Source organism: Chanos chanos, chromosome 9, assembly GCF_902362185.1.
Source record: "Chanos chanos chromosome 9, fChaCha1.1, whole genome shotgun sequence".
NCBI lineage: Eukaryota > Metazoa > Chordata > Actinopteri > Gonorynchiformes > Chanidae > Chanos > Chanos chanos.
In genome coordinates this window covers 17,886,445-17,910,942 of record NC_044503.1, presented here as the reverse complement: position 1 = coordinate 17,910,942, position 24,498 = coordinate 17,886,445, and the positions used below count along the sequence as shown (strand labels likewise).

General features: G+C 39.8%; 3 protein-coding genes across 3 annotated transcripts in view; all 3 read right to left on the bottom strand.

Moving 5' to 3' along the window:
• Positions 1-6,642, bottom strand: part of acot7 (acyl-CoA thioesterase 7) — a 64,911-nt gene extending 58,269 nt beyond the window's left edge. Inside the window, exons 1-2 of the mRNA XM_030784566.1 lie at positions 6,593-6,642; positions 1,326-1,443 (exon numbers count right to left, since the gene is read on the bottom strand). Coding sequence (XP_030640426.1) covers positions 1,326-1,443; positions 6,593-6,642 — 168 coding nt within the window. The remainder of the gene's footprint in view (positions 1-1,325; positions 1,444-6,592) is intronic.
• Positions 6,643-8,247: 1,605 nt separating this feature from the next.
• LOC115821446 (transcription factor HES-2-like) lies at positions 8,248-9,149 on the bottom strand. Its single transcript, XM_030785273.1, has 4 exons — positions 9,063-9,149; positions 8,867-8,962; positions 8,673-8,760; positions 8,248-8,561 (listed from the first exon to the last, which is right to left on the bottom strand). The coding sequence occupies exons 1-4, from the start codon at positions 9,147-9,149 to the stop codon at positions 8,248-8,250; spliced, it is 585 nt and encodes a 194-aa protein (XP_030641133.1).
• Positions 9,150-17,375: 8,226 nt separating this feature from the next.
• On the bottom strand, positions 17,376-18,301 carry LOC115821445 (transcription factor HES-2-like). The gene is made up of 4 exons (XM_030785272.1): positions 18,212-18,301; positions 18,023-18,118; positions 17,829-17,916; positions 17,376-17,698 (listed from the first exon to the last, which is right to left on the bottom strand). The coding sequence occupies exons 1-4, from the start codon at positions 18,299-18,301 to the stop codon at positions 17,376-17,378; spliced, it is 597 nt and encodes a 198-aa protein (XP_030641132.1).
• Positions 18,302-24,498: the final 6,197 nt, after the last annotated feature.

Here is a 24,498-nt window from a genome sequence, read left to right as displayed (position 1 = left end):
AACTCTACTTTCACTGTTGGTGCTTCTGCTCTGTGAAGTATCCACCTGCCTTCTCAGGTGAGTGGAATTATTTGTTTTTAGGTTAATTTGAGTAACATTTCTGGTAATTATTGTTCACAGCATTTGCTAAATGTTGACTCATTACCAAAGACATCATTATAATGACTGTTTGTTTCCAGTCAGTTTCAGTAAACACTATAGATCTCCCTTTTTTAGGACTTTCTGGCATCAGTTCTGACTCATTCACTGTATGGTGTATACAGACTCCAATTCAAACTGAATGGAAACTACTAAGCAGAAACCACAGTGAAACCAGATGGGCTTTGAGTCAAACCAGACCCAGAGAAGAACATAAATAAGTGCTTTATGGGAATTCCACTTTACTCAGTCATAAATGCTGGGTGTTCTTTGCTTTACATGGACTTAGAGTAAGCATAATTCTAGCTACACTGGTTAGGCTTTGGTCAATCTCTCATTTCTCCTTTCTCTCTTTTTTTTGCATTCCTCCTTTCTCAGACATCTTACAGACAGCAGAGTCCCTGCTGCTCATAAAATGGGCATTCTGTGTTTTTACTGCATTAGCAAAGAGTATTTCTGTATCTCTGTGTAGTCTCAATCAGGTTTCAGTGTTTACCACAGGCTAAAAATGGCTAAAAATGTCAAAGGCCATTCTTGATAGAGGGACGATTCTGCCTGTCGGTGAGCTTCATTAAAATACAACACTGACCTACTCCACATACCCTTTACAGATAGAGATCTTAACCTCTGGCCTCACTTTTACAGATAGAGGTCTTGACCTCTGGCCTTACTTTTACAGACAAACGTCTTGACTTCTGGCTTTGGCACTGACTCTGCTCTGATACTCAGGAGTCATGCTGAGAGGGAGGGAATAGGTTTATGTGGGACAAAGGTCAGGCTTGGCAACCTGATGGTCATCAATGCATGCCAGGAATATCTGCATAAGTATATCTCCACCAATCAGCAGCTGGTACACTATGAGATACAAGCTAAGCACACATGATACCAAGATAATTATAAGATCCTCATCTTACATATTTTTTGATGACTTACCTTTGATTGGATCAGACTTGAAACCTACAATTTAGCACTTTACTCACTAAACTACAACAAACTTTTGAATGTTACTGATAACAAAATATACTGCATGGGGACAATATGGATGTGCACATTTAAAACATGACAATGTTCTTTTTATATACTTTGATTTTTTCACAGCAGCCTTCTCTTTTGTGGTCCTCTTTCATTTCTAATGCTAATGTTGTAATGTTGCAGTCAGACCTGCTGAGCTGTAGTAGGAAACTTACCCCCGCTTGGGTGTTGCAGTGGCGTGTTCCAATGATACATCCAGCTTCTTCAATCATCTTCAGGATTGTACCACCATGAACATTACCAACAATGTTAGCGTCATCAGGACGCATCATTCTGTGGATTAAGATGACAGAAATTTAGATTAATTGGAGGAGAGGCCTTAGTAGGCAATGTGCTGAAGTTGTGATGACTTCCTCAGTCTCAGAAGAAACTAAAAGATGATCCTACAAACGTGAAGCCATGAACAGAGAATCCAAACAAACCCTGCGAGTGACAACAGCAAGAACAGCCCACTCTTAAGAATGCATCTCATTAGCATTGTCTACTGCTTTTTCATTATAAAATCACACACACACACACACACACAGACAATAAGCAGAACCATTAAGGACCAGTACAATACAATACAAAGCATATTTTCACTGGTAATACATGGCAGGCCTTGTCAACACAGACAGAATTTATTCACTACTACACAAGGAAAGCTTTAAAGCTGTGGTTTCGAAACCGGTTAGAGCAGAAACCACAGGCATCCGCAGGGAAGTACGGCACTGTCAAATTCACCATATTCTGCCTTTACACAGGAGTACTGATTAGAGGAAGAGTCGCACAACAGCTGTGTTTATGAACAATGTGATAAAACACAGGACTGTAGTGTGCAACACCCATACACTGGGCGATATTTAAAACAAGACCAGCTTCACTGTTCAGTGAAAGACAACACGGCATATCACTGAACAAGCTCCAAATGAGATCCCAGCCTAAACAAGCATCTTCAGCTGTAGTTTCTAAATTAATAAACTGTGCTCTGTTTGTGTGTGTGTGTGTGTGTGTGTGTGTGTGTGCGTGTGTGTTTACTACCTGCTGAGCTGGTAAGGTGAGCCCATATCGACTGTGCCAGTTCTATAAGCCCTGGTGATGCGTGGGGTGACAGAGTGTGCTTCGTAGACGACTGTGACCTTAGCTTCTCTCTTCTCTGCCTTTCATTCATATCTTTCATCTCAGTCCACATGTGTCAGCTGTGACATCATCAGCGCAGCCCCCGCCTGCATTTCTCACAGGCTCCGAACACGCCCACTCTCACAGAGCCCTTATCCAATCAGGAAAGATGGCTACTGAAGGTTGCCATAGTAACATCATAAATAAGAGGAAGTACATAGCAACTGGTTTCAAAAGCTGAATTTGACAGTTGCTTGCTGTGCTGACATCTGTGGACCAATCCCGTTAGTCCATGTATAACTTAATCCTCATAATTTTATAATCCACGCAAACAAATATGGCGCTATCTTCTCTATCTCGTTTCAGCCCACACAATCAAATTTATTACCAACAATAGGTGTCCTACCACAGCCACTGCTGTTTGCATCACCGCTTCTACTACTAATAGCATTGTATAGGCTGCTTTTACCACTACTACTACCACTACACTACTAAATAATAAGAATAATACCACTAAAACAGCAACAATCACAATGATAATAATGTGTGGAATTACTGTGGTAGCCATAAGGCTGTGTCTCTCCCTCTAACATCCTCTACAGTGCAATGGCCAGCACTACATGGCGGCATAAGTTTATCATTAACCAAACACACACTCACACACACACACACACATCACACAAATCCATAAACACACACACATACACACACACGTTGTGTCAAACATTATGCTGTATGTCTGATGGTGAACTTTAATGCTGTTTCAGGATTGTTGTGTGTTACTTGTTGTCGTTCTGTACTGGGCGTCTCCCTCCCAAATGCAGGGATCACCATAAGCAAGGAATTGCGGAGCAAATGATTGCACACACCAGGTGTCAGCCTTTTCCGTGTCATCCCGAACCAAACCTCATGACAGGAGTCATAAAACATGTCCTGTGGATCTCAGAACATTTGTTCTTATGCTATGATCAGTTAATTAATTCACAGGTTACTCTGTCATGAACATACAGATGATAAAGAAGGATGGGGGGGGCAATCACCGGCTCCAATGGCCATTAAACACTCCCCATACCATCTGAATGGAAGATGACTCATTAGAGTTAGCATTGCTGTTGCCATTGCAGAAGTCCTATGCCATCCAGATGTGGTGCTCATTGTTTTAAGACTGTGGCTGAAGCGTGCCAAACTGTCTCCGTTGACCAAGCGTCTGATCCAACTTCAATCTCAGACCACCCGATGAAATCAATCCTGACTCCAAAAGGAGACTTTCCAGCTGCCTCGTTCTTCATGACCCCTCAGGACCCAGAACCTCACACATCCTTGACCTCTAGCTCAGAGATGACTGTTTCCTCACCTAACCAGGGAAGGCCAAGTCACATCCGCCATCAGCCAGAGCGTAAGCTATCCTGGCCTTTTCTCCTCTATTACCACAGGTATTAGTTAGCTCTCCTGGTGATGGCATTCACTAAACCATGTTTAGGCTGTAACTTAATTAAATTGAACCAAAGCAAGCCTATAGTGATTATTGTAGCACTGATTGACCTGTGCTGAAGTATATGTATCTATGTTCTCCTCCATTTAGTAGGTGCCTGAACCCATTGTATTCACTGCATCTCGTGTTTGTTTCCCTTTAATCCTGATGCAATGACTGTTTATGTACATCATTTATCCCTTTCCATATTATCTATTATTCCCTTTATTGCTGTTTTCTGAACAGGTCCTTAAAATTAATTTAAAACTTCACCCATGTGATATTGTTTCTCTTATGTCATATCTGGTCTATAAACTCTAAGAATTTACCTCCCTCTGTAAACATCTGATTGAGATGTCCATAAGGACTGGTGCCCCACAATTATAACCAGTAGTGCTTTTACTACTGCCTCTACCTCTCCAACATCACCAACAACAACACACACACACGCACACGGTGCACCCTCCATATCAAGCTAAGTAGCACAAAAAAATGTTGAATGAAAGTTTGCAATATCTCAAGCAAAGAACAAGTTATCAAAGTTATCACTAACAACACTAGTGAGATTAATACTAAACTCATATTAATGATGAAATTAGATTAATGCTAAGTAGCCATCAGACATCAAAAAAGACAGTGGGCACACAGAACTAAGTGCTGTCCAAAAACATATGCCTGCATTTGACTGAATCATATCCTTCAACCGTAACTGACAACACATAATCTCACCTGCGCCACGCAATGCCAGATACCAAATCGGAGGATTTGCACTGGCACACAAACTGTCATTAGCAGATTTCAACTGTACCTTGGTTGTACCCACCTGGTCAGACTGTGGTAATGAATGAAACATTTGATTTCTCGTAGAAAAGTCCTCCCGATCTGAAGAATCATAAGCATATTACAGTTTTCAGATTTTTTTTTTAATGCCTTCACAAGGTGCCCTGACAATGAGACGAAAAAACCTGCGTGTCCCTGTGACTGATTCACCACATCATTTCTCCCACCTCACTGCAATGTCCAGCCGTATCTGAGCAACCGTGGCATGGTATAGAGAAACAACTGGCCTCCAGGCCACTCACAACACACAGAACTACACACTACACACATGACCACCAGCACACAGAAAGAAAAATTAAAGAGCATTGCTTAAGTTAGCAATGATGTAGACAGGACAAAAGCATGCTGGTAAACCTTTTTTTCTGCAAACAACCATATGCTAAATTCCTGTGTCTTAAAGGCAGTAGAATGGCACACATTTTTAACTAAAGGATAACAGAGGGTATAGCAATGAACAACATAGGTTTGCAAGTTAACTAATATAGTACTACTAGTAATACTGTAGCGCTAGTAATATAGTAGTCTAATATATTCTCTAGATCAAATAAATGCCATGTAATATAAATATTTTGCTAATAGAAAAAAAGTTGTGTTATCATTTTGGTCATAAATTTCTAGTCTGTGTGTTGTCTTTCATTTAAGCATGCAGTTAATACTGTATGATTAATCTTTTCTTTGAGATATGACATAAATATGGGGGTCCGTTGTGGGTAGTGTAGTCATGTAGTCATGCGTTTGTGACAAATACCTGGTTAAGACTTTGCGCTGATAAATAATGACTACTCACACAGTGACAGTGAAAACTCACATATTTTCCCTTTTACTTTCATATGAGCGAAGGTCTGAGAATGTTCCTTGACTGATATGGAAAATGTACAGGCCTATTGTAGGGTCTCACAGTGCTCACGTCTACAAAGTGCTGATCTGCCGTACCATGCCCAGCACTGGGAACTGGCCATTTTAGCCCCGTTTCTGCTGTTATCACAATAGACAGAAATTTTAATGTTAAAACAATTTAACATGATGATAAATATTCGAGTTTAATTTGATTTGGAAGATGTTTCCATTGCTGCACGACTCTTGAATTTTAGTCCTTTTTTTATTCATCAGCTTATGCATTTTAACCGTCCAAAGGATAGCTTACGCAAATTTTGTCAAATCATCATGATACAATCTATCTGGACAAGCAGATCCTTCAAAGCCAAAGTATTTCCTAGAAATGCATAGCACGTGGCAGGCCTAGTGCCATGAGCCACCACTACTCTGACGTGTAATGTCTCTCCCAGCCGGTAGAGGCAAAGTCTCCAGTCAAATGCTGAGACATCGACATTACTCCGCAAAACGCAGTTCACCCTTAAAGCTGACCGAGGATTTTTCAACGACTAATCCTGCTGCAAAGGATTGCCAAACAAAAGATAAATGCACGCGAAGTACCTCACGCGAAAGACGTCCATTGAGAACACCGTCACTCTTAGCTGTTTTTTTTGTTTTTAATTCTGTAACAACTTGGAACGAACAAGGAAATGAGACTGCGTCGATATACCTTTTTCATTCATAGTTGTTACCTGGCCGTAATATTTCAATACAAATCAGTGCGACGTGCATTTACTGTCAATAAGTCAGATAATATCACAGTAGTGGCCTTTAAATAACCTTGTATCCTCACAGGCGTCTTATAGTACCCTAGCATCATTATTGAGGTCATCATATAAGCCGCGACAGGCGTCACACACAGTAGGCTATGGATGGTGTCGAAATGTGTCCGCATTCGTAAGCCTTGTCAGGTGCAATGCTTTCTCTCGGGGCTAATTTATTAAGTCTATTTTGCTTGTAACCATTAAGGAAATTTCGCTTTTTTAAGAAACTGAGCTAAATCTGTTTGTGACAGAAAATGCGGATTACCGGGCCGCTTCGGACATTTGAACACAGACAAGCTTTGTGTCCTCTCCTGCTGTTAAATTGTAGCAAAGAGTACGTTTCGAGATTAAAGAACATCAATGAGGGAGATCTTACCTGCAGATCTGAATGGACGGGGAAGCGATTGGCATTTTTGCAGCGGACATTTGGACCGGTTAGCCTCGAGCTCGTGCGAGGTGATACTGGCGGTGCAGAGGGAATGAAACGGACTGTCTGAAGAGGCGCGAGGGCTGCAGTAGCGTAACTTGCTCAAGCGAAATAGGTTTTAAAGAAGAATCGATTTGTTACCTCCACTTCCTACGTAAAAGTCACAGAGAATGACTTGTCTGAAGGATGTCGGTTCTAACAATTTAACGCTAAATTATTTAGCTCTCTTTAAGTTTTAATATGTCATTTGAGCTTTTTATTTCACTTTCCTGCCGAGTCAGTGCGTAGTCATTGGTTTTCCTATATATGATCCTGTAAGGAATCGCTTTTTATGCCTCAGCACTCACCGTTTGTTACCCTTATGTTAAATAACATTGTTTGTTTTATCTTAAAGTCTTTTATATATCACCTTTTATTTTGCATTCTGTCATTTTAAGATTTTGTCCCTGTACGCACACTTCGATAAAGCAATGAAAAAAGTATACCCACTCCGTTAGTAGTAGGTCTGATTCAGAATACGAATATAGAAAGTGAGTGAAATGCAACTGGATTTGATATAATGTTGAGGGCGTTTCGCTACTTCTTCGAGAGCCTTCTCCTCCGACCAGAAAACCGCTAAAATTAGTGGCGAACCTTCTTCAGTTGAGGAGGCCTTTCAAATGAGTGGCGAAACATCTTCAAGATCGTACCGCAGATTTAATTGCCGTTCACTTACTTCCAAACATCCTGTGACGTGGATGACTGAAAATCTTCATAGACAATATAAAATGTGAAATCCAACGTACAGTTAAAGGAGTTCCGATCTTTAAGTAGACCACAAGGTGGCGACAGAGACCAGGATGTGTTTGCGTTTCGGCGGGCTTTTTGACAATAACCTTTACCACACTGAAGCCAGGTGCCTGAACAATGCTGAAGCGCAACGTTCATTTCACAAAATTAGGGCATGCAAATTCCCATTGTCATTGTTAACATAATGATTTAAACTAATCACATTAGAGAGAAATGAGGCTGCATTTTCTTCTTGTGTTTTTGTACATTGTCGTTTCTTGAAATTGCAAAGAGAAAAACTCACAGAACGTTGTGGTTTTATGCCTTTATTACAAAGTACAGCAGATACACGACAGTGAACAGTTAATGGAAATATAGCACATCCCCAAAAAGAGACTTCGGATTATATGCAACACAAAGTGCTTACCAGTTTATCCGCACAAACATAGAATACTGAAAATCAGAAGTGAAAACCACTTACATTTTATCAACCCTTGGGGTTTTACATATGCGTTTTCTACAGCCCTGAAAATTTCAACACTAGGACTAAATATAACCGCGATATTTACAGGTTATTCGTAGGATCTTAAAGAAAACATTTAAACATGCGAAAACTGGTTTAAACCTGGCCGCTCACTGAACCACGGCCTTAAGGTACGCAAAATATTACGAGTATATAATACCTAAGCAAAACGAATGATAGCCCATAGTTTTTCAGCTCACAGAGGTCCGTATGTTTTTCATCTATATTATATTTATACATTTTTGTAATGGATTTAATACGATCACCATGTGGCAGAAAACAAAAAAGGACTTCAAGGTGTGGATGTGTCTGTCTACCATGGTCTCCACATGTTGGCGCTGTATGGCAAAGCTGCTCGGTTTGGAATTGGTCGGATAGGAATGTCTCTATGGTTTTCGGTTTGGAAGCCCGTAGATTTCAGGTTTAAGAGTCTTTGCTGCAATTGTGGAAACAACCTGGAGCTTTGAGCACAGCAGTTTTGACAGACTGGGGTCGCAGAAACCACCGACTGCTGAATGAAGTCGTTGATCTGCTGATGTACGTCTTCGTCTAGGTTGGCTTGCTGGACTAGAGTAGATACGCGCTGAAGACATGCCTTGTACCCGTCTTTGAAATTCTGATCTGTACCTTGAATGAGGAACAAATATCGTTTTATTTGCTGAATAAAACAAGAAAGATTTGAGTGATGAGTATAGTTTACACCGTTTGGAAGTAAGCGATCTGGAAATACGAACTCACCTTTAGTTCGGGTAACAGGAGTTTCTGTGAGGAATCTAACGGTCATCTCCAGAATGTCTGCTTTCTCGAGCTTGGAGTAGCGACAGTTCTGAAAAGGAAAACAAAGCATGGTTAGACTGTAGGCCTACTTTGAATTTCTTTATGGCATAATAGACATGTGTTATGTCGAAGTTTTTGATGGTATCTTTACTTACATCTTTGCCCATCAACGGAAGAATGAGGGTTTTCAGTTGGCTTAGGCTTTCGTTGATACGCGCTCGCCTTCTCTTTTCCAACAAAGGCTTCAAAGTCTGAAAAAAGAAACGCAATTAATAGACGCACTGCGGTCAGTGGGCACGAGAAAGCTAGTGTGAATAAAATGTAATAATGGACTTCTCTTTGAAAACTTACCCTTCTCAATTCAGTGGCCTCCCTCCTCATGGCTACAGTTCTGTGCGCATAAGAAAGGGTGATATCTGAAATTGTGCTTGGAGGCATTTTGAAGTCTTAAGAACAGTCTCTGTCTAAGTAGACAACTGAGCTGTTGAACTGGAGACTGGGACTCGGTGCGCGCTATATATCGGCATTTTGCGCGTCCTGGAAACGCCCCCAAGCCACTGCGTAACAATATTTGTCAAACATCTTTCGTTTCTAGAACAATAGCTGGCGTTATGAATATCTATAAACAGTCGCCTTTGCTTGGATAATCTAACCGTATGCATTTACTTCTAATAATACATATCTTGGTATTTGTGTCTTCTCGCGAATGTGGTATCTATTCGTCAAAACTCAGAACATTTTCTGGTCAAATATAAGCTTTGAGAGTGGGGTAAACACGAAGCATTTGAGCGTTTTAATCGTCAGTTGTCTGCCTGTGTGTGTATTTACATGTATTTCTTTAAACGTTATTCATTTTAATGTCGGGATGGGGCGTTTTGAAGGAGTGTGGGGGCGGAGACCTGGAGAATAGAACGCGTAAAGCTCGGGGGTACCACCCAGTTTTTTGATTTATAATTTAAATTACGCGACCAGATCCCCAAGCCACGCTTTGTTACTGTAACATCTGCGTGTAAACTCTGATCAACAATAGTTAGCTTTCCTCTTACGTCTTTCCACGATGACGTGGAACCTCACCTGTGCCGCTTTAGTTGTCAGGGAGGGGGTAGAAGGCGCGTGCAGAGATTGGCTTGGGGCAAGCTGCTCTCAGCAGGCAAACAAATCACCATAACAACGTGTGTCAAAGGTCCACATTCACCATGTACTACATTATATTTTTAAGACTGCGGTTTATTTGGGCCCTCGTAAAGCTGTAAAGTTGTATAGTTTCGCTTCTTGACGCACGGCCAGAATTTATACAGAATGTTTGCATAGGTTATACAAAAATGATAGATTTTAGATACACTCTCAGTCTACATTTGTGACGACTAGTGCACCCTGTCCTACCGTGTCATTTTTTTCAGTTAGGTCTCTATGATGCCCCTTGGGATCCACGCGTCAAGCACGAGCCAAGAGTAGAACACCAGATGGACCCTTCAGTTAACAACCCCCCTCGTCTAGGACTGCGCCCTTTCAGTGGGCTGCCTTCACCTTACTTCTTCTCAGAGTGTCTGTACCTACACGTAATGTTTTTGAAAACATTTTTGGCGTCAGTATCCCATCTGTACACGTATCATCAATGGCGTGAGGACACAGATGATCGAACAAAGGGGAATCGGTTTGTAGTTTCACTCGCAGGGAATGCTGGCTCGGAGATATAGTTTGAATCTATATGAATTTTAAACTCGTTCTTATTATTGCATTAGATCGCCGTTCTTCATTTTAAAAATTCGACAATTCGTGGACACGTATTTGTGGGGGCGTTGGCATATCTTCTAAGTGTATTTACCATCTTTGGCGAGTGAGCATTAATATGTATGACACGTAACATGCTGCAATCCCCTATGTTTAGTTATAATTTAGAGATTATGCTCAATTAGTTCGGGATTAAAAATAATTTTCCTTTAAAAGTTATATTTACGCAAAGTTTTTGGGAGAAATCTTCTTCATTGTTTTAAATCATTGATTTTTTTCTGCAGTAGTAAGCTAAATGTCGTGGTAGGTCTAACACAAGGGAGCGACAGAGCGATAGTCTTTGAGGAACGAGGCTGGCTGTAGTTTGCAACTGATATATCCTTTGCACGCGCCCACTGTCCCCATGAGATCTTTAATTGCTAGACGCGTAGCCTGGTGGAGGGAGCATGGAGTTTCTCGAAACTTTTTTTGTCTGTGAAATGCGTTCGGTTTGAACTGCTTTTGTCCCTTATACACGTTTGGCGTGGGTGCCCCATCTGTGCAAGTAAAGCTGGACAGCAAACCTTTGTTTAAAGACGTTCCAAGACGTGGGAATGATTTGGTATGCATTATAGGGTGGGGGTCGTTTTGGATATTTCACTGGTGTAGTTGACTATGAACCATGCGTTTTAGCAATCAGCTGCACTTTAAAAAAAAACATCTGACTGAAGAAAGGTATATTTCACAAATATGCATAATGGGACCAAATATTACTTTATAAACGACAAGATGATTGTAAGACGATATCCGACCGCTTTGGATAAAAGCGGTTGCTGGATGAATAAATATGCAGTGGCTTTCTTAAGAGGGCTGGTAATCAATTCTCTGAGAGAGTTTCACACAAAACCACAGATTTCAAAGATATCCAAGATAATCAAACATTTAAACACTAACAAGTCAATATCACAATGAGCTTTCCATGCTGATTTTTTTTAATAATCATAGAGTAATGTGCCTCATGAAGCCAAAGCTGCTGCTCACAGCAGGTGTTTCACAGACTGGACTTTAAACGCAGCCAACAAATACATCTCAAAGTTGGATTACTGTTTATTTGGTTTACTAATTGACCAAACCATTATTCGATCTCCAGTCTCATCAGTCATGAGCTTTACAAGTCTTTTTTTATGAAGAAATTTGCACAGTTGCATGTTAACTGTTGGGATATGTAATGGTTGCAAATTCATGAGGCTTTTTCATTCTATTACCAAGATGTTGTGGACTGGGGGAGCCTCAAAGTGCAGCAAGGAATATCTGCAAGTCCAAAATAATCATGAAATAGAGACACAAGGGGAAAATTAATCCAATACAGTAAACAATACAATACAATGCTGCATTATTAAATACAGTTTTGATTAAACGTGCTTAAACAGATAATGATAAACATATAATGAATGTTTGATGTCATTTGAACACATAATGTGTGCATTACTTGGAAATTAGCAGAAAAATAAGTAAATAACAGCAGTGAACAGCTGGGGGAAAAAACAAACTCTTTGTAAATGCGGTCAAGTCTAAGAAAGTGAATAAGCAAGTCCAGTATTATAGCGGACGTATACATAATAAATAGAAATATGTATAATGTTGACATTAACCATCTCCTGGGACTGAACATAAGCAATATTCAGCATCAAAAATGCACTAAGTGGACAAATATAAGATATTCATTCAAATTTAACAATGACAGTCATAACACAGCTCTTAAGCAAACATCCTACTGATGTCATGAAGTGTCCTGAACTATTTTATAGTTCTTCTGTGGTATATGTGTGAAACTAGCAGTCGATTGCACTAATAACCTTACAGCAATGATGGTGAATGTGTTTTTGAGGTATGCTGTGACTGGCACAGAAATCTGCACTTTAAAATTACTAGTAGATTTGTGGCTATGAAAGTGAAAGTTTAAGGCAGTTATGTTGCCGATTTGTGCTGGTGTTGGCTGAGGTCACTCAGTATGACTGAGAAACAGTTCTCTCATAATGGAATGAGTTTAGCGCCAAAGACTTTTCTAGGAAAGCATGCTCAGAGTGTCATAACAACTGCCGTTAACTGGTTTATATACTGATTTTATCCAATAAAAATTCATTCTTTTGTTTATTTCACATGCATATTAGTTATGTCACAATTTAGAGTTTGGTTTAAATTTGATGTAAAATATTTATTTTACCTGTTGCTGTTGTTATGTAAGAGGGCTACCATGTTATTTTCTCAGTATTTGTTTATTCATACTCTTAGTGTCTTGACTACAATACATGACATAGGTACTCTAATAACAACAAAATATTAGGAACTTTATAGTAGCGCAAGATGCAAATGTGTCAATCTACATTTGTAGAAAAGATTCCAACCTGTTACATGTCATTCTGTTCTGTTTTGTATGAAATACATTGCCAGCTTGACCAGGTGTTACTGGGCCAAATTTGATGTTTGACCCTGATGGTTGAACTGGACCATAAAGCAGGACAACTGCAGTTCCATTTAAGGGCTTTGCTGAGATAACACATTGTCTGAACTCATTGTCTCTGTTTCTCATGTGTCTCTGAATTCTATCATAGAGAGGACTTATACCAAAAACTGAAGCTGTGAGATCTATATTTTAGCCCAGGCCAGTCTTTGATGCATGAGAGAACCTCACACTGATATAATGCGTGATGTCCTGCAATACATTTCATTTTCTGTACATATATATATTCTGTATATATTAATTAATTCATTATAATTAATTATAATTGTTTTGAGCTAGTTTATGTAAAGTGGTTTACCCACTTCACTCAAATCCACGTTTCCTTACTATCTTAAACACACGTAAACAAGTCACAAAACAAATGCAATCCTCTGTACAGAAAATGAAATGTGTTGCAGGACATCATGCATATATATATATATGTGTGTGTGTGTGTGTGTGTGTGTGTGTGTGTGTGTGTGTGTGTGTGCGTGTGTGTGTGTGTGTGTTTTACTTTAGTACATACACGATAACCAAAAACTCAACCAATGAAAAGAATAAACCTTTAAATTCTGAGGATGTACTGAGCAGCCTCTGCTATATATGATCTGTTACTGATCATGTCTCCAAGTGTCTGCCTCTGGGGAAACTGCATGCGGGGAGTAACAGCTGCTACATTCGGAGCAGGGCTGTGGGGTGGACACTAAATGGGTGCATAAACATGGAACACAACCAAAGCTAAAGTGTAAACCAAAGGCATGAATCAAATCAGTAAAACCATGACCACATGTTTGCAGAGATGTGTCTTACTCAGATTCACAGATATTTCTGCTCCTCAAAAATATATATATATGTGTGTGTGTGTATATATGTATATGTATAATATGTATCAAACATTATCTGAGCATTTTGATGTTAACCCAGTGTTTCATCTGTTTTACTGAGATCCTATTTGCACAGTCAACTGTCAGAGTAATGTGTGTGAGGAGACTTAACACAATAATTAACACAAAAATACTGGGACAAAGCATTTCAGCATCGCATTTCTATTCCTTTTGGGAAATTAGAAGGTCATCATTTAGAGACATGCATCCATCCATAAAGAGAGTGATTACAATCTTTAGAAATAACAGTGCTGGTGAAGCAGAAACCATGCAGAGCTGAATCAGGATCTCTAATCACATCTGAATCAGGATCACTTCACAACTGCTACTGGTCCTTAGCATTCGTGTAATGAAAATGAGCACAGGCAGGCTGAGTTATCCAGAGGGTGGAGATCTGTTCCAGCCATCAGATGAGCTCCCAATATTCATTGTGATTTTTTAAAGTACTGTATTTGTGTTACTATGTATTTTAAGGTATGATATTTGATATTTTGTGTCTTTCAAAATATATTTTCCCTGTAGAGGAAAAAATGTTGGCTAGATAAATCTTTAACAATCTGAGTAACTAGTTATTGAATTTCTGTTAATACTGTGCATTTTTGGTGATAGCTTTCCTTTAGATAGTTATTGAAAGTCTTAGTTCTAACTCTAAACAGTATATTAATTGTTAAAGGGTTATTTGCCACTCAAGTCACTGGAAACTTTCAGAATAAGTTATGGTTTATGGTCTGTTATAATGCAGTTTTTTTTATAATGCAGTAGTTTTGTGGGGGGGGGGGGGGGGGTTACCTTTAAAGGTTGCGATTGTCTACGTTCATTTTAATGAATATTACAAGCATATTTATGTATGAATTATTATCAGGCAACAAGTGTGTTTTTGTTTAAGATTAAATGGTTTCTATATTCTCTCTCGTTAAAACTTAAACCGCAAAAGTGTCTTAATGCTTTCCTCTTACATTTTCTTTGCAGTTTCATTCAAAGTTTCACAGTTCAAATTCCAACTGTGCTACATTTGACAAATTTTGGCCGAAGGAAAAGGGTACAGAAACGACCCAAGACCGTTTCAGCAGTTGTGTCTCTCCCCGCTGCTTAATTTCGCTCAAAGATTTGATTCAAAGTCTGACAACCCCACGTTTGTCGAACACAGTGCTACAAACGATTCCTAAGCTTTACACCGAGTAGGTATTCACGCATGTGGGGTTGTAAAAGATCACATTTGAAACTATTCCTGGGTATTATCTGTATTGTTTCCCCTCTAGAATACCAATATAATCGGGCTTTGAGTACCCTGCGGGCAATTCAACGTTCCTGGTCTGATTCCGTTTAGTGTAAATGACCGCAGCCCTGAAATGTGCAAATGAAAGTAAAGATGTAGGACTAATGTCCGTTCAGTAAGCAGCATCAAGAGAACTAGGAGTTACTGGAATCAAGCCATGTACATACATAGATAATTTACCGTAGATGTCGGCTATAGATTCGTTAGACTATGGTGACAATGCCAGAAATAAGCAAAACAAGATAAGCTACTTCGGCTGAAGTAGCCACAGCTATAACAAAGACTAATAATAACTGTAGTTACTATTTAACCTTTTTCCAACAGTCCCGCCGACACAACAGCGTGAAAAAGTTCAAACTGTCACACGGAAAGTGACGGAAAAATCAGACGTGAAATCGAATTTTGTTCTACAATCGAATGTGGCCCAGATAGCAACGGAAAGCAAATTCTTATGTGCTTTTGGTATTTACACTGCTTCACACACATCCTGTTTTTGTCACACATGGCAGAAAATCAGTTGTCTATAGTGTGACAAAAAATCTCTTTGGTTATCTTAACAACAAAAAAAGAAAAAGAAAGAAAGAAAATCCGGGCTGCTCAAGGGCGGGCCAAATCGAAACTGAAAAGTCGCCGTGGCATGTGTTTTTGCTGTTCACATTGCTCGACAAATATTGTATCGCATAGGAGTTATTCCACAATGGGAACGTGAGCTATGACTGCTTTCCTTTACCAAAAATACTTTACAACACTGGTGGTTGCACACATTTGAATACCCTTTGTTTTGTAGGCACCAATCATTCTGGCGTTTTATTTGCTGAAATTTTGAAGAGATGAATTCAGTGAGCGTTTTCTAAGACATATTTTAGTAATTGACATCCTTTGACCATCTTGTGTTTGGTTCAGAATGGCAATCTGCAGAGGTTTCTGACTACATACTTAAGTATGGCGTACTGCTGACATTGCCTTCATGTTACTTGTGTGTGCCTCCTGAGTGATGGTTCTGTCCCTATATTACACCAGAAAAAGAATGGTTTTGATAGCTTTGATAATCATCAACCACATTCTCCGCATGCTGACACAAAAGACATGTCATGCGTGGTTTCTGGTTCGGACGCTCGTAAAATTTAGGTATACAGGGATCTCAGTTTTAACTAAAGAACATTCTCGAGCTCTAGGCGCAGCAGTTCTGAAGGACCACAATCAGAAACAACATCACAGATGACTGAAGCTCTTGAAACGCGGGAAGGTGTGTTTGTCCAGTCTCCAGTCTGGAGAGCAGAAACAACGCAGAGAGAGACCCTATTTCCCCTTTTTGAAATTCCCAGAGTATCAATACTTTATATGGATTCACCTCTGTGCGCATATTAAGAAAAACGGAAATCAATTTGTATCTCAGAAAAGAGATGAGAACTGTAATGCTTTGTACTATTCTTAGGGTAATGTCGCTAAACGCTACGTATTTACTGTTTTAACGCCTAAGTGCTTGGGCTTTTATTTTTATGATTAAAAAAAGATCCTGGTGATGCTGTATTGCAGACTTCTGTCCTGTTCAGAGGAATTACGCAAAAACTCAACGTAAGCAGATCCTAAGAACCCAAGCGCGTAAGCACATTTCAGCGAATGCAGCAAATTTGGAAAGTCGTAAAAGGATCCTGTCAGTTTTCTTGATGCGTTCGTGACAGTGATTAAACGAGTGTATGTTGCAGTGAAGTCTTCAGTCCTTTCCTTGATTCATTTTTATCCCTACAATATAATGTGTAAGTCCCAGAACCGATTTAACTAACCCATAATTTATATTTTTTCGAGAAAATAAGCTGTTCAGAATCGATAGCAAGATCTCTTTTGACAGATAAGACACACCAGCCAGAATAAATCCAAGAATTTGTATTTTATTGTTTTGTTCGCTTTGTATTACATTATCGTCATTTATTTTGCATTTCAATATTTAACACACGGTGTTTACTGCTTCTTTGCACAGACCAAATATACTAAAGTCAAATGTGCAAACCTCAAACATACATTATAACCCTTGGGGTTTACATTTGTGTTGATTACAACCCTTGTTCATGGAAACCCCAAAGAGGATTGCATTAAATCGCATTCATAGAATATACATATACTGATGATCTGTGCTTTTTGGCAGCCTTGTGAATTACATATTAGGCCTAGAAGCCAAATCCCTTCCAATAGTTCATACAGCTGGCTTCACATTGGTTAGCGTTCCATTCGTACATTTCACAGCAAATCGAGCACAAATTAAATAATAAATTACTGTTTCAAGCTTCGGGCCTCATCTACCACGGTCTCCACATGTTGGCACTAACGACCTGTGGAACAGGCTGAGGTCGAATCGGAATCGGCCTAATCGCGCTGCCTGTGTGGTTTTCGGTTCGTGGGCTTGTAGGCTTGAGGTTCAGGAGTCTCTGTTGTAGTGGTGGAGACACTCTAGAACTCTGGGCACAGCAGTTCTGACAGGCCGTAGTCGTAGCAGCCATCGACTGCCGGATGAAGTCGTTTACACGGTGACAGGTGTCTTTGTCCAGGCTGGTCTGCGGAAGAAGCGCGGAGACGCGCTGAAGACAGGCTTTGTACCCTTCTTTGTAACTGTCATTTTGACCTAGAGAATAGAGTAAAATGCTTAGATTAATACCCTGCTACAATTATTTTAATAAAGGAAATAGTAATAATCACAAGTAACTTCACGAGTAACTGTTGCCCTAAATAAACATGAGTAACACCAAACTTACTTTTAACTGGAGATGATGGGAGTTCTCGAAGGAATCTAACGGTCATCTCAAGAATGTCGGCTTTCTCGAGTTTGGAATAGCGTGAATTCTGTAACAAGAAAATGTACAGTTATTTAGGTTGAAATTAAATATATATATATCATGTTGCATCATGTTTCTGTCTCATCTTCAGTGTTAATAATCGGAATACTTACATCTTTGCCAACCAGAGGTAAGATTAGCGTTTTAAGTTGGTTGAGGCTCTCGTTGATGCGTGCGCGCCTTCTCTTTTCCATGAGTGGCTTGAGAGTCTAAAGAAGAATAAAATGATCAAACGTTAGCTAGCGTCTTTTGAGTGGGTGAGTTAGACACGGTGCTGTAACAATATCGTTAGTTAATCTTACCTTTCTTAGTTCACTCGCTTCTTTTCTCTGCGCAACTGTCGACCTAGAGCCGAACAGGTTAGTCGATTCGTTAATGATGTTGGGAGTCATGGTTGCACGGTTCAAGTGTTTCGTGTGTGCTCAGGGTAAGTGAAGGGTGCTTTGACGCTCTGTCCGGACCAAGAGGTCTTTTATAGCGCTCCAGCGCGTCGAGGGAGGGCCTAAAATCTATTGTACTTTGATTTTGACGCAGATAGCGGTGCCTCTGGGAACAGACCTCGCCAATGTTAACTTGACCATCTGCTGATCTTGTAAGATTAACACTACTGGCATGCGCCGGTGATGTCAGGCTGTTTGTTTATTACTTTTGTCTCTTTTGTGCTCGGCCTGCGCTTCATCTTTCATGTTCCATTTAGCTACATTTTTTTATTCACGCTGAATAGTTGCAGACTTTGAAACTATGTTTCGATTGCTCGTTTTCTTCGTAAGATTGAGCACACTCTAAATACATTACATAATTAAACATTTGCTAAACGTACTTCAATTCTTTGATATTTTCTTCACATAAATGATCCTTTTTGTTAATATTTGAATCATATATCAGTTACAGGCTAAAACGGTCCTGTGGTGTTTAGACCACTCCAATAGCCTACAGCATAAACATACCCGGACAGAGCAAAAAGACATTCAGAATGTGGCGTGTTGTGAATGTGGGATTTAATATTGTTATCGTAATATATAGGTAAAAGTTACTGAGGGTTACGAAGCTTCTCATTCTTTTTTCTGAAAACATTTACATTATGGCTTCGGGGCGTAAACATGTCGTTTTTTTTGTTGTTGTTGTTTTTTCGTGTTTTCCCCCCATTCTTTTAATATGCCAACCCAAGCCACGCTATATGGATTGACATCTGCTTGTATATAACAGTCATATGCGTAGATGCTTAGGCCTACGTCAGAGCGATGACATTTACCTGCGATACACATCTGCTTGGTTTGGTGGGGGTTGGGGAGTGAACCCACCGGCAACATAAACTCAAAAACGCAAGCGCACCCTTTCAGTCTGGACCTTGGGCACCCGAATGCAGAAGAGTTTAATCACAATTTACTGACTACCATATAAGCCAAAAAGGGGGAGTGAATCCGGCTCTAATTACTATTCGTGGACAAAAAGCAGCATTTTTCTGGTTTCTTTTGATGAGGAGGGAAAGGCATATTTTTCCAGAACTATCCAGAACGAAGTAGCTGAAGGACAGCTTATGTTGTACGCAATTTGTATGTGTAAGCCTATAAGTTCTTTAGAGTAGACCCCATCCAAGTGATCCATTCCAAGGTTATTTGCCTGAGAGCAACCTTGATTCAAATAAAGCACGATCTCACGCGCTCGGCACGAGCCAGGAATGAGCAACAGATGGGTGTCTGTTAAGCGACCCGACCAAAAGCCCGCCACGAAACTACCAACCCCCATGCCTTCCCTGTCTAGCCTACATTTTACACAGTTTGGTTGGTCTTCATACGTAATCAGTCGCGGCTCTGCAAATGTTTCGCATCAGCGTCGTTTTGCGCGGGTTGGAAAGATAGACACACAAACATAGATAAACATAGGTACACACAACAAGGCAGATATTGGTTGGGATCGTCGAATGTAACGTTTAAACTGCCATGTTTGAACCTGTGTGTGTGTGTGTTTTCTTTAGGGCATAAACGTCATCGTCAGGCCCACAATTTACAGTTTTGTATAAACATATGTTTCTCTCACTCAGAACATTTCTAAACCACATGTCTGTATCTCTTTAGGTTGTCGAAAGACATTAGATGATTTGAGTTGTGTTTAGAAACAGGATGCCCGTATTAGTATCACCAACTATCTGTGTGGAGGCACTTGGTATCTCTGACAACATGAAACGATGTTATTGGTCAAATGAATGGTCCGCGCCATGCACGCGTCCTTGCGTCCCTTGAGGACTCAATTAACCGTCCATAGCTCCGCTCCTCACTGCCTAAGTATTGGGGGAAAAGTCCAAGGATGATTTCGGTTAGGGGTTTCTTTGTCTACATTTGTGGCGTGGGTACCCCATCTGTGCAAGCCGAGAAGGCCCACATTGTTTTAAAAGACGGACTGACTTGTTTAGTTGTGTTACGAACTTGAGAGTGGTCATCATTACTGTTCGGTAATGGCGGGCCATTTACAACCTGTCGAATTTGTGAATTCACTATCATATCATCTGATTGTTTACGATAGATTCAGATTTTTATCAACTTTCGTGTGAACTTATATGAAATATATGTCAAGCTGCTACCGAAAATATTTTACGAACAGTTGCTGATGGAAGTTTCGCCCTGACCCTAATCTTAACCCTTCATCATTTGTATCTTTGCCACCCACCATCTTCTTAGCTGTTATACCAATCCAAGTACATCAGAGCAATATGAATTTACACTAAAGCAACGAAACTGTACCCAGAGAAGTCTACTCGAACACAAAGAAACAGTAGGAGATATTTCACTTAGGGTTTGATAGTTTCAAATAAGCAGCTTTTTGTATGACGCTGGAAGTCCCATCATTATTTATGCAGTATTTGTATTCGCGAAAAGATCTTTTTTTTGTTTTGTTTCATTACGTTTTTTAAAGCAGGAAACATGTGACACTGAATTGTTCATCTGTTGTCTCTCTGCACAAATCACAGACATGCCTGACAAGATTGCACACCTTTCACTGACCACTTTCACAACATGTGCACGTGTTATTTCAGATTGTCACTTTGGATAAGGAAATGTCCTTTTATATGTGCTATTTTCCTCCTTTTCATACTGGTTAGGAATTTCACTGGAGAGATTACAGAAACACCATTCAACGTGAGATTGATTCCAGACAAAAGGGGGACTGTTAAATCAAAGATTAATTAAAGCACTCCCAGTATTAAGCAAGAAAAGGGAGCAGTAGTAGCTGTGTAGCGATAGAGCTATCCTTGTCCCAATACTGCCAAATGTCATCCTGTGACTGGAGGAGCTGGTGGTCATCCCAGCTGAAAGGTGGTCGACTAAGAGATGCTTCTGGAGGAGTGGAAGGAGTCCACACATCATAAATTGTTCCAGAACTCCACAACACAACGTCGTGAAGCAATTTCTGGTGTGAGAGGTTCATTTGCCATCTGCCTGTTCATTACAACACATCTGAGTGGACATGTTAAATATATGCATCTCATTAGTTTTGTCCCAAGTTGACCTAAATAACTCTGGTAAGAAGCTGATAAAGAAAAGTTTGCAAGAGTAATGGGCAGGGCTAATGCTTCACTTATGTAAAATACAAACTGTGCTGTACAAAGAAGAACAGACCAAGTGATCATTTGTTAGGGTTTAGATGTGGGAGTATGGTCAGACACCCTGATAGTGGGAGTCAAAGGTACTGAGTAGTAATCTGTCCCGCAAACAACCAATAACTGTTGTATGTTTTTTGGGAATACATGCAATTAAAAACTACAACTGCTACATTGTGTGCATTGGGGGGAAAGACAGGTGAAATTTATAGAACACTGAAATTTAAAGAATGCTCCTCACACTGAAGAGCAGTGAGAAGTAGGTTACGTGAAAACAATGTGTATAATCACATTGTTTGCCACAGTGGTGTGACTTTGACCAGCCCTGCTCACATACTCTCATCATGATGTCATTTTGTTTGCATGCCTTTGTCACACTTGAAAAACAGACAGGACCAGAAATGGGGTCATCTGTCCAACTGTTTACAGTTATTTGTAAACAGTTCCACGTTGGCATCCTGTGTCAAGAAGCTGGTCCAGTTAGTCTGGTGAACCAACCTGTTCAGTATATGTGGTACAAAAATGTTATGGTCTTGAGGAGGAGTCTCTTACAGTATCATGCTATTTTGACTTAGTCATTCAGGAAGAAGTGTTCAGTAGAATGGTCGTGAAATGTGTGTTTCAGCATTTCAGTGAGGAGGGAGGAGATGAAAAAAATGGAATCCATTAGTGTAGGACACTATTTCACTGATCTACAGGCCTTGAGGTGCTGTCATGGACTCTCTGGTTGCTGTTTTTTCGTGTCTGTATTTTACTCCAGCTATTTGTCACTCAGTTTGCGTTCCCTGACACAAAAGAAAAGTTTCTTTTTGGTCTCTTCTCATCGTGACACCTTCACCAACATGTGCCCAGTGCCCCCAAAAATGTCCCTTTAAATCCTTTAATAGGGGTTACCTTGAGCCTTCCCTGGACAGGCTGGACAGACTGGAGAGTACAGTTAGGGACCTGGCAGTGCCCAAAATGGATATTCAAAGATATTACACTTTTCCAGTCTGCATTCGTACTATGAAATTCATTTAACCCTTTGTTCATTTGACTTTTATTTGTTTGCTATATTTTGGCCTTTCCCTCAGTATTCAGAGCAACATAACCACTATGAATACAAACAAATGCGGTTTAAACAACTCACTCTGAGCATCGTGTTTTGACATCTGTCATCACTAAATAGTGATATTAAGCAGACCTGTGATTGTTCTTTTGCATTGGAACCTATATCAATGCCTTTGATGCATTTTAATGATATTTTTATCTTATTACTTATTATTTTTATGATACAGGACTGTTTTGAGGCACTTTGAAGTGTTTGTGACACAGACCTAAAAACTGAACACTGCGCCATGTAAAACGGAGGACTTTAAAAGACTGCTTTTTAAAGATACAGTGCAATAGTGCAATCTTATAACTTTAATAAGAATTTTTATTTGACATGAAACTAGTTCCTGTTGCTGTTCTTGTTTTTGAGTGAATCCAGACTCACTTTTACAAATAATAAATTACCAAATGTCAATCCATTTCTCTGCATTGTTCACACTGATTTAAATGTCAGCGGTTAACATGATAAACTGTCATCTGGAGCTTTGACAGTCTTTACTTTGACAAAGAAACTGTGAATGTTTCCTCTTCCCCAGCAACCCTTTTCTTCAGCTGACCAAACAAGGCACGAGTTGCCATTCTGAGATTTTGGTCTTTAAGCAGCTTCATCTGAAAATTGGAGCTGGAATGAACCAAGCGTCGAGCATAAACAAAATCTGACGTTGTTATAATGATTCTACCAATAATTCCATTGTTCTCTCAACAGTTTGAAATGTGTTGGTTGACTAGACAGTATATGTAGACATGATCAAGAAAATGTAGTTCTTTGTCATTGCGACAAGTGAAAAAAAAAAACATAATTGCATGAGTCATGTTCCTGCAACTCATTCGAAAACTATAGTACTCTGGAACACGACATTGTTGACTGCGTTAAATCAGTCAGTGTTTATGAATACAGTCTTCGTCACAGACAACTGAGAAATATTACCGAAATATATAAGTTTGGTAAACAGTCTCCCAAGCCCAAACCAACGCCATCAGAAAAACATCTGTGGTGGCATAAGCGTATAGGTTAAGCAGGAACGGTACATGCGTTTTGGATAGTCCGGTCGGTGAGTTTGTACGACGCCAGGGTCTAGGTAAAGCGTCCCTGTCTCCAAGCCACAACTTCAAACCCAAACAGCATCGTGTTGGCGTCCACAGAATCTGTTTATGTGATAACAAAAATATCAATAGTACCACGCTACTCACAATACCAACGCCGGCAGCACCATAATAATAATAATAATAATAATCATAATCATAATAATCATAATAGACATTAAAATAACGATAACTACTGTGATGATACAACACTGTAAACTGTAATTATCATTGCTCGTTTCACCTGCTAGTACAAGTAATACAAGACCGGCGTCGTAAAAACATTTGCTGTACTTAAAGAGTTTGTTTAAAGTCTGTTTTGATGCAAAAAAGGAGAAAAGTGCTTAATACTTTCAGAAATTTATAGTTAATTTGTTCTATTTCATGCGCTGTTCTATTTTCACGGTTATCTTTTATTAGGTTTTCAGTTCTTTTGTCTCATCTAAAAGTTCAGGATTCTGACCATCAACCTTCAACGTGGCCAACTAGGAATAGGCAATCTTTCGACCAGAGACAATGAAATTCTCCAGGATTTCATGCTCTAAGGGAAGCCAGTACTAAGTTTCTAAATTGTTACTACCAAATACATAACCCTATGTGTTAATTGCGTCTCAAATATTAAAACCCAAACTAGCCTCAAGAGATTAAATTTGCGCGCGAGACACGCTAGAACTCAGACGTTTACAGAATCTAAGGTGGAGGTCTTGAAGTCCACAAGCCTCATCAGTAACATTAATATTACAGACAAAATCCGGTCGCAATTAAAAGGCTGACGCTAAAAGCCAAGCCAAATGAGGTGCACATCTGGCGGTGTAACTT

What these genes read in the sequence shown, in the direction of transcription:
- LOC115821446 (XM_030785273.1), bottom strand. Translation starts at nt 9,149, where the DNA reads ATGCCTCCAAGCACAATTTCAGATATCACCCTTTCTTATGCGCACAGA. An exon ending in TTCCGTTGATGGGCAAAGAT is followed by an intron (nt 8,761 to 8,866) that starts GTAAGTAAAGAT and finishes TTTCCTTTTCAG; the next exon opens with AACTGTCGCTACTCCAAGCT. An exon ending in TCCTGTTACCCGAACTAAAG is followed by an intron (nt 8,562 to 8,672) that starts GTGAGTTCGTAT and finishes TCCTCATTCAAG; the next exon opens with GTACAGATCAGAATTTCAAA.
- LOC115821445 (XM_030785272.1), bottom strand. Translation starts at nt 18,301, where the DNA reads ATGACTCCCAACATCATTAACGAATCGACTAACCTGTTCGGCTCTAGG. An exon ending in TACCTCTGGTTGGCAAAGAT is followed by an intron (nt 17,917 to 18,022) that starts GTAAGTATTCCG and finishes TTCTTGTTACAG; the next exon opens with AATTCACGCTATTCCAAACT. An exon ending in CCCATCATCTCCAGTTAAAA is followed by an intron (nt 17,699 to 17,828) that starts GTAAGTTTGGTG and finishes TCTATTCTCTAG; the next exon opens with GTCAAAATGACAGTTACAAA.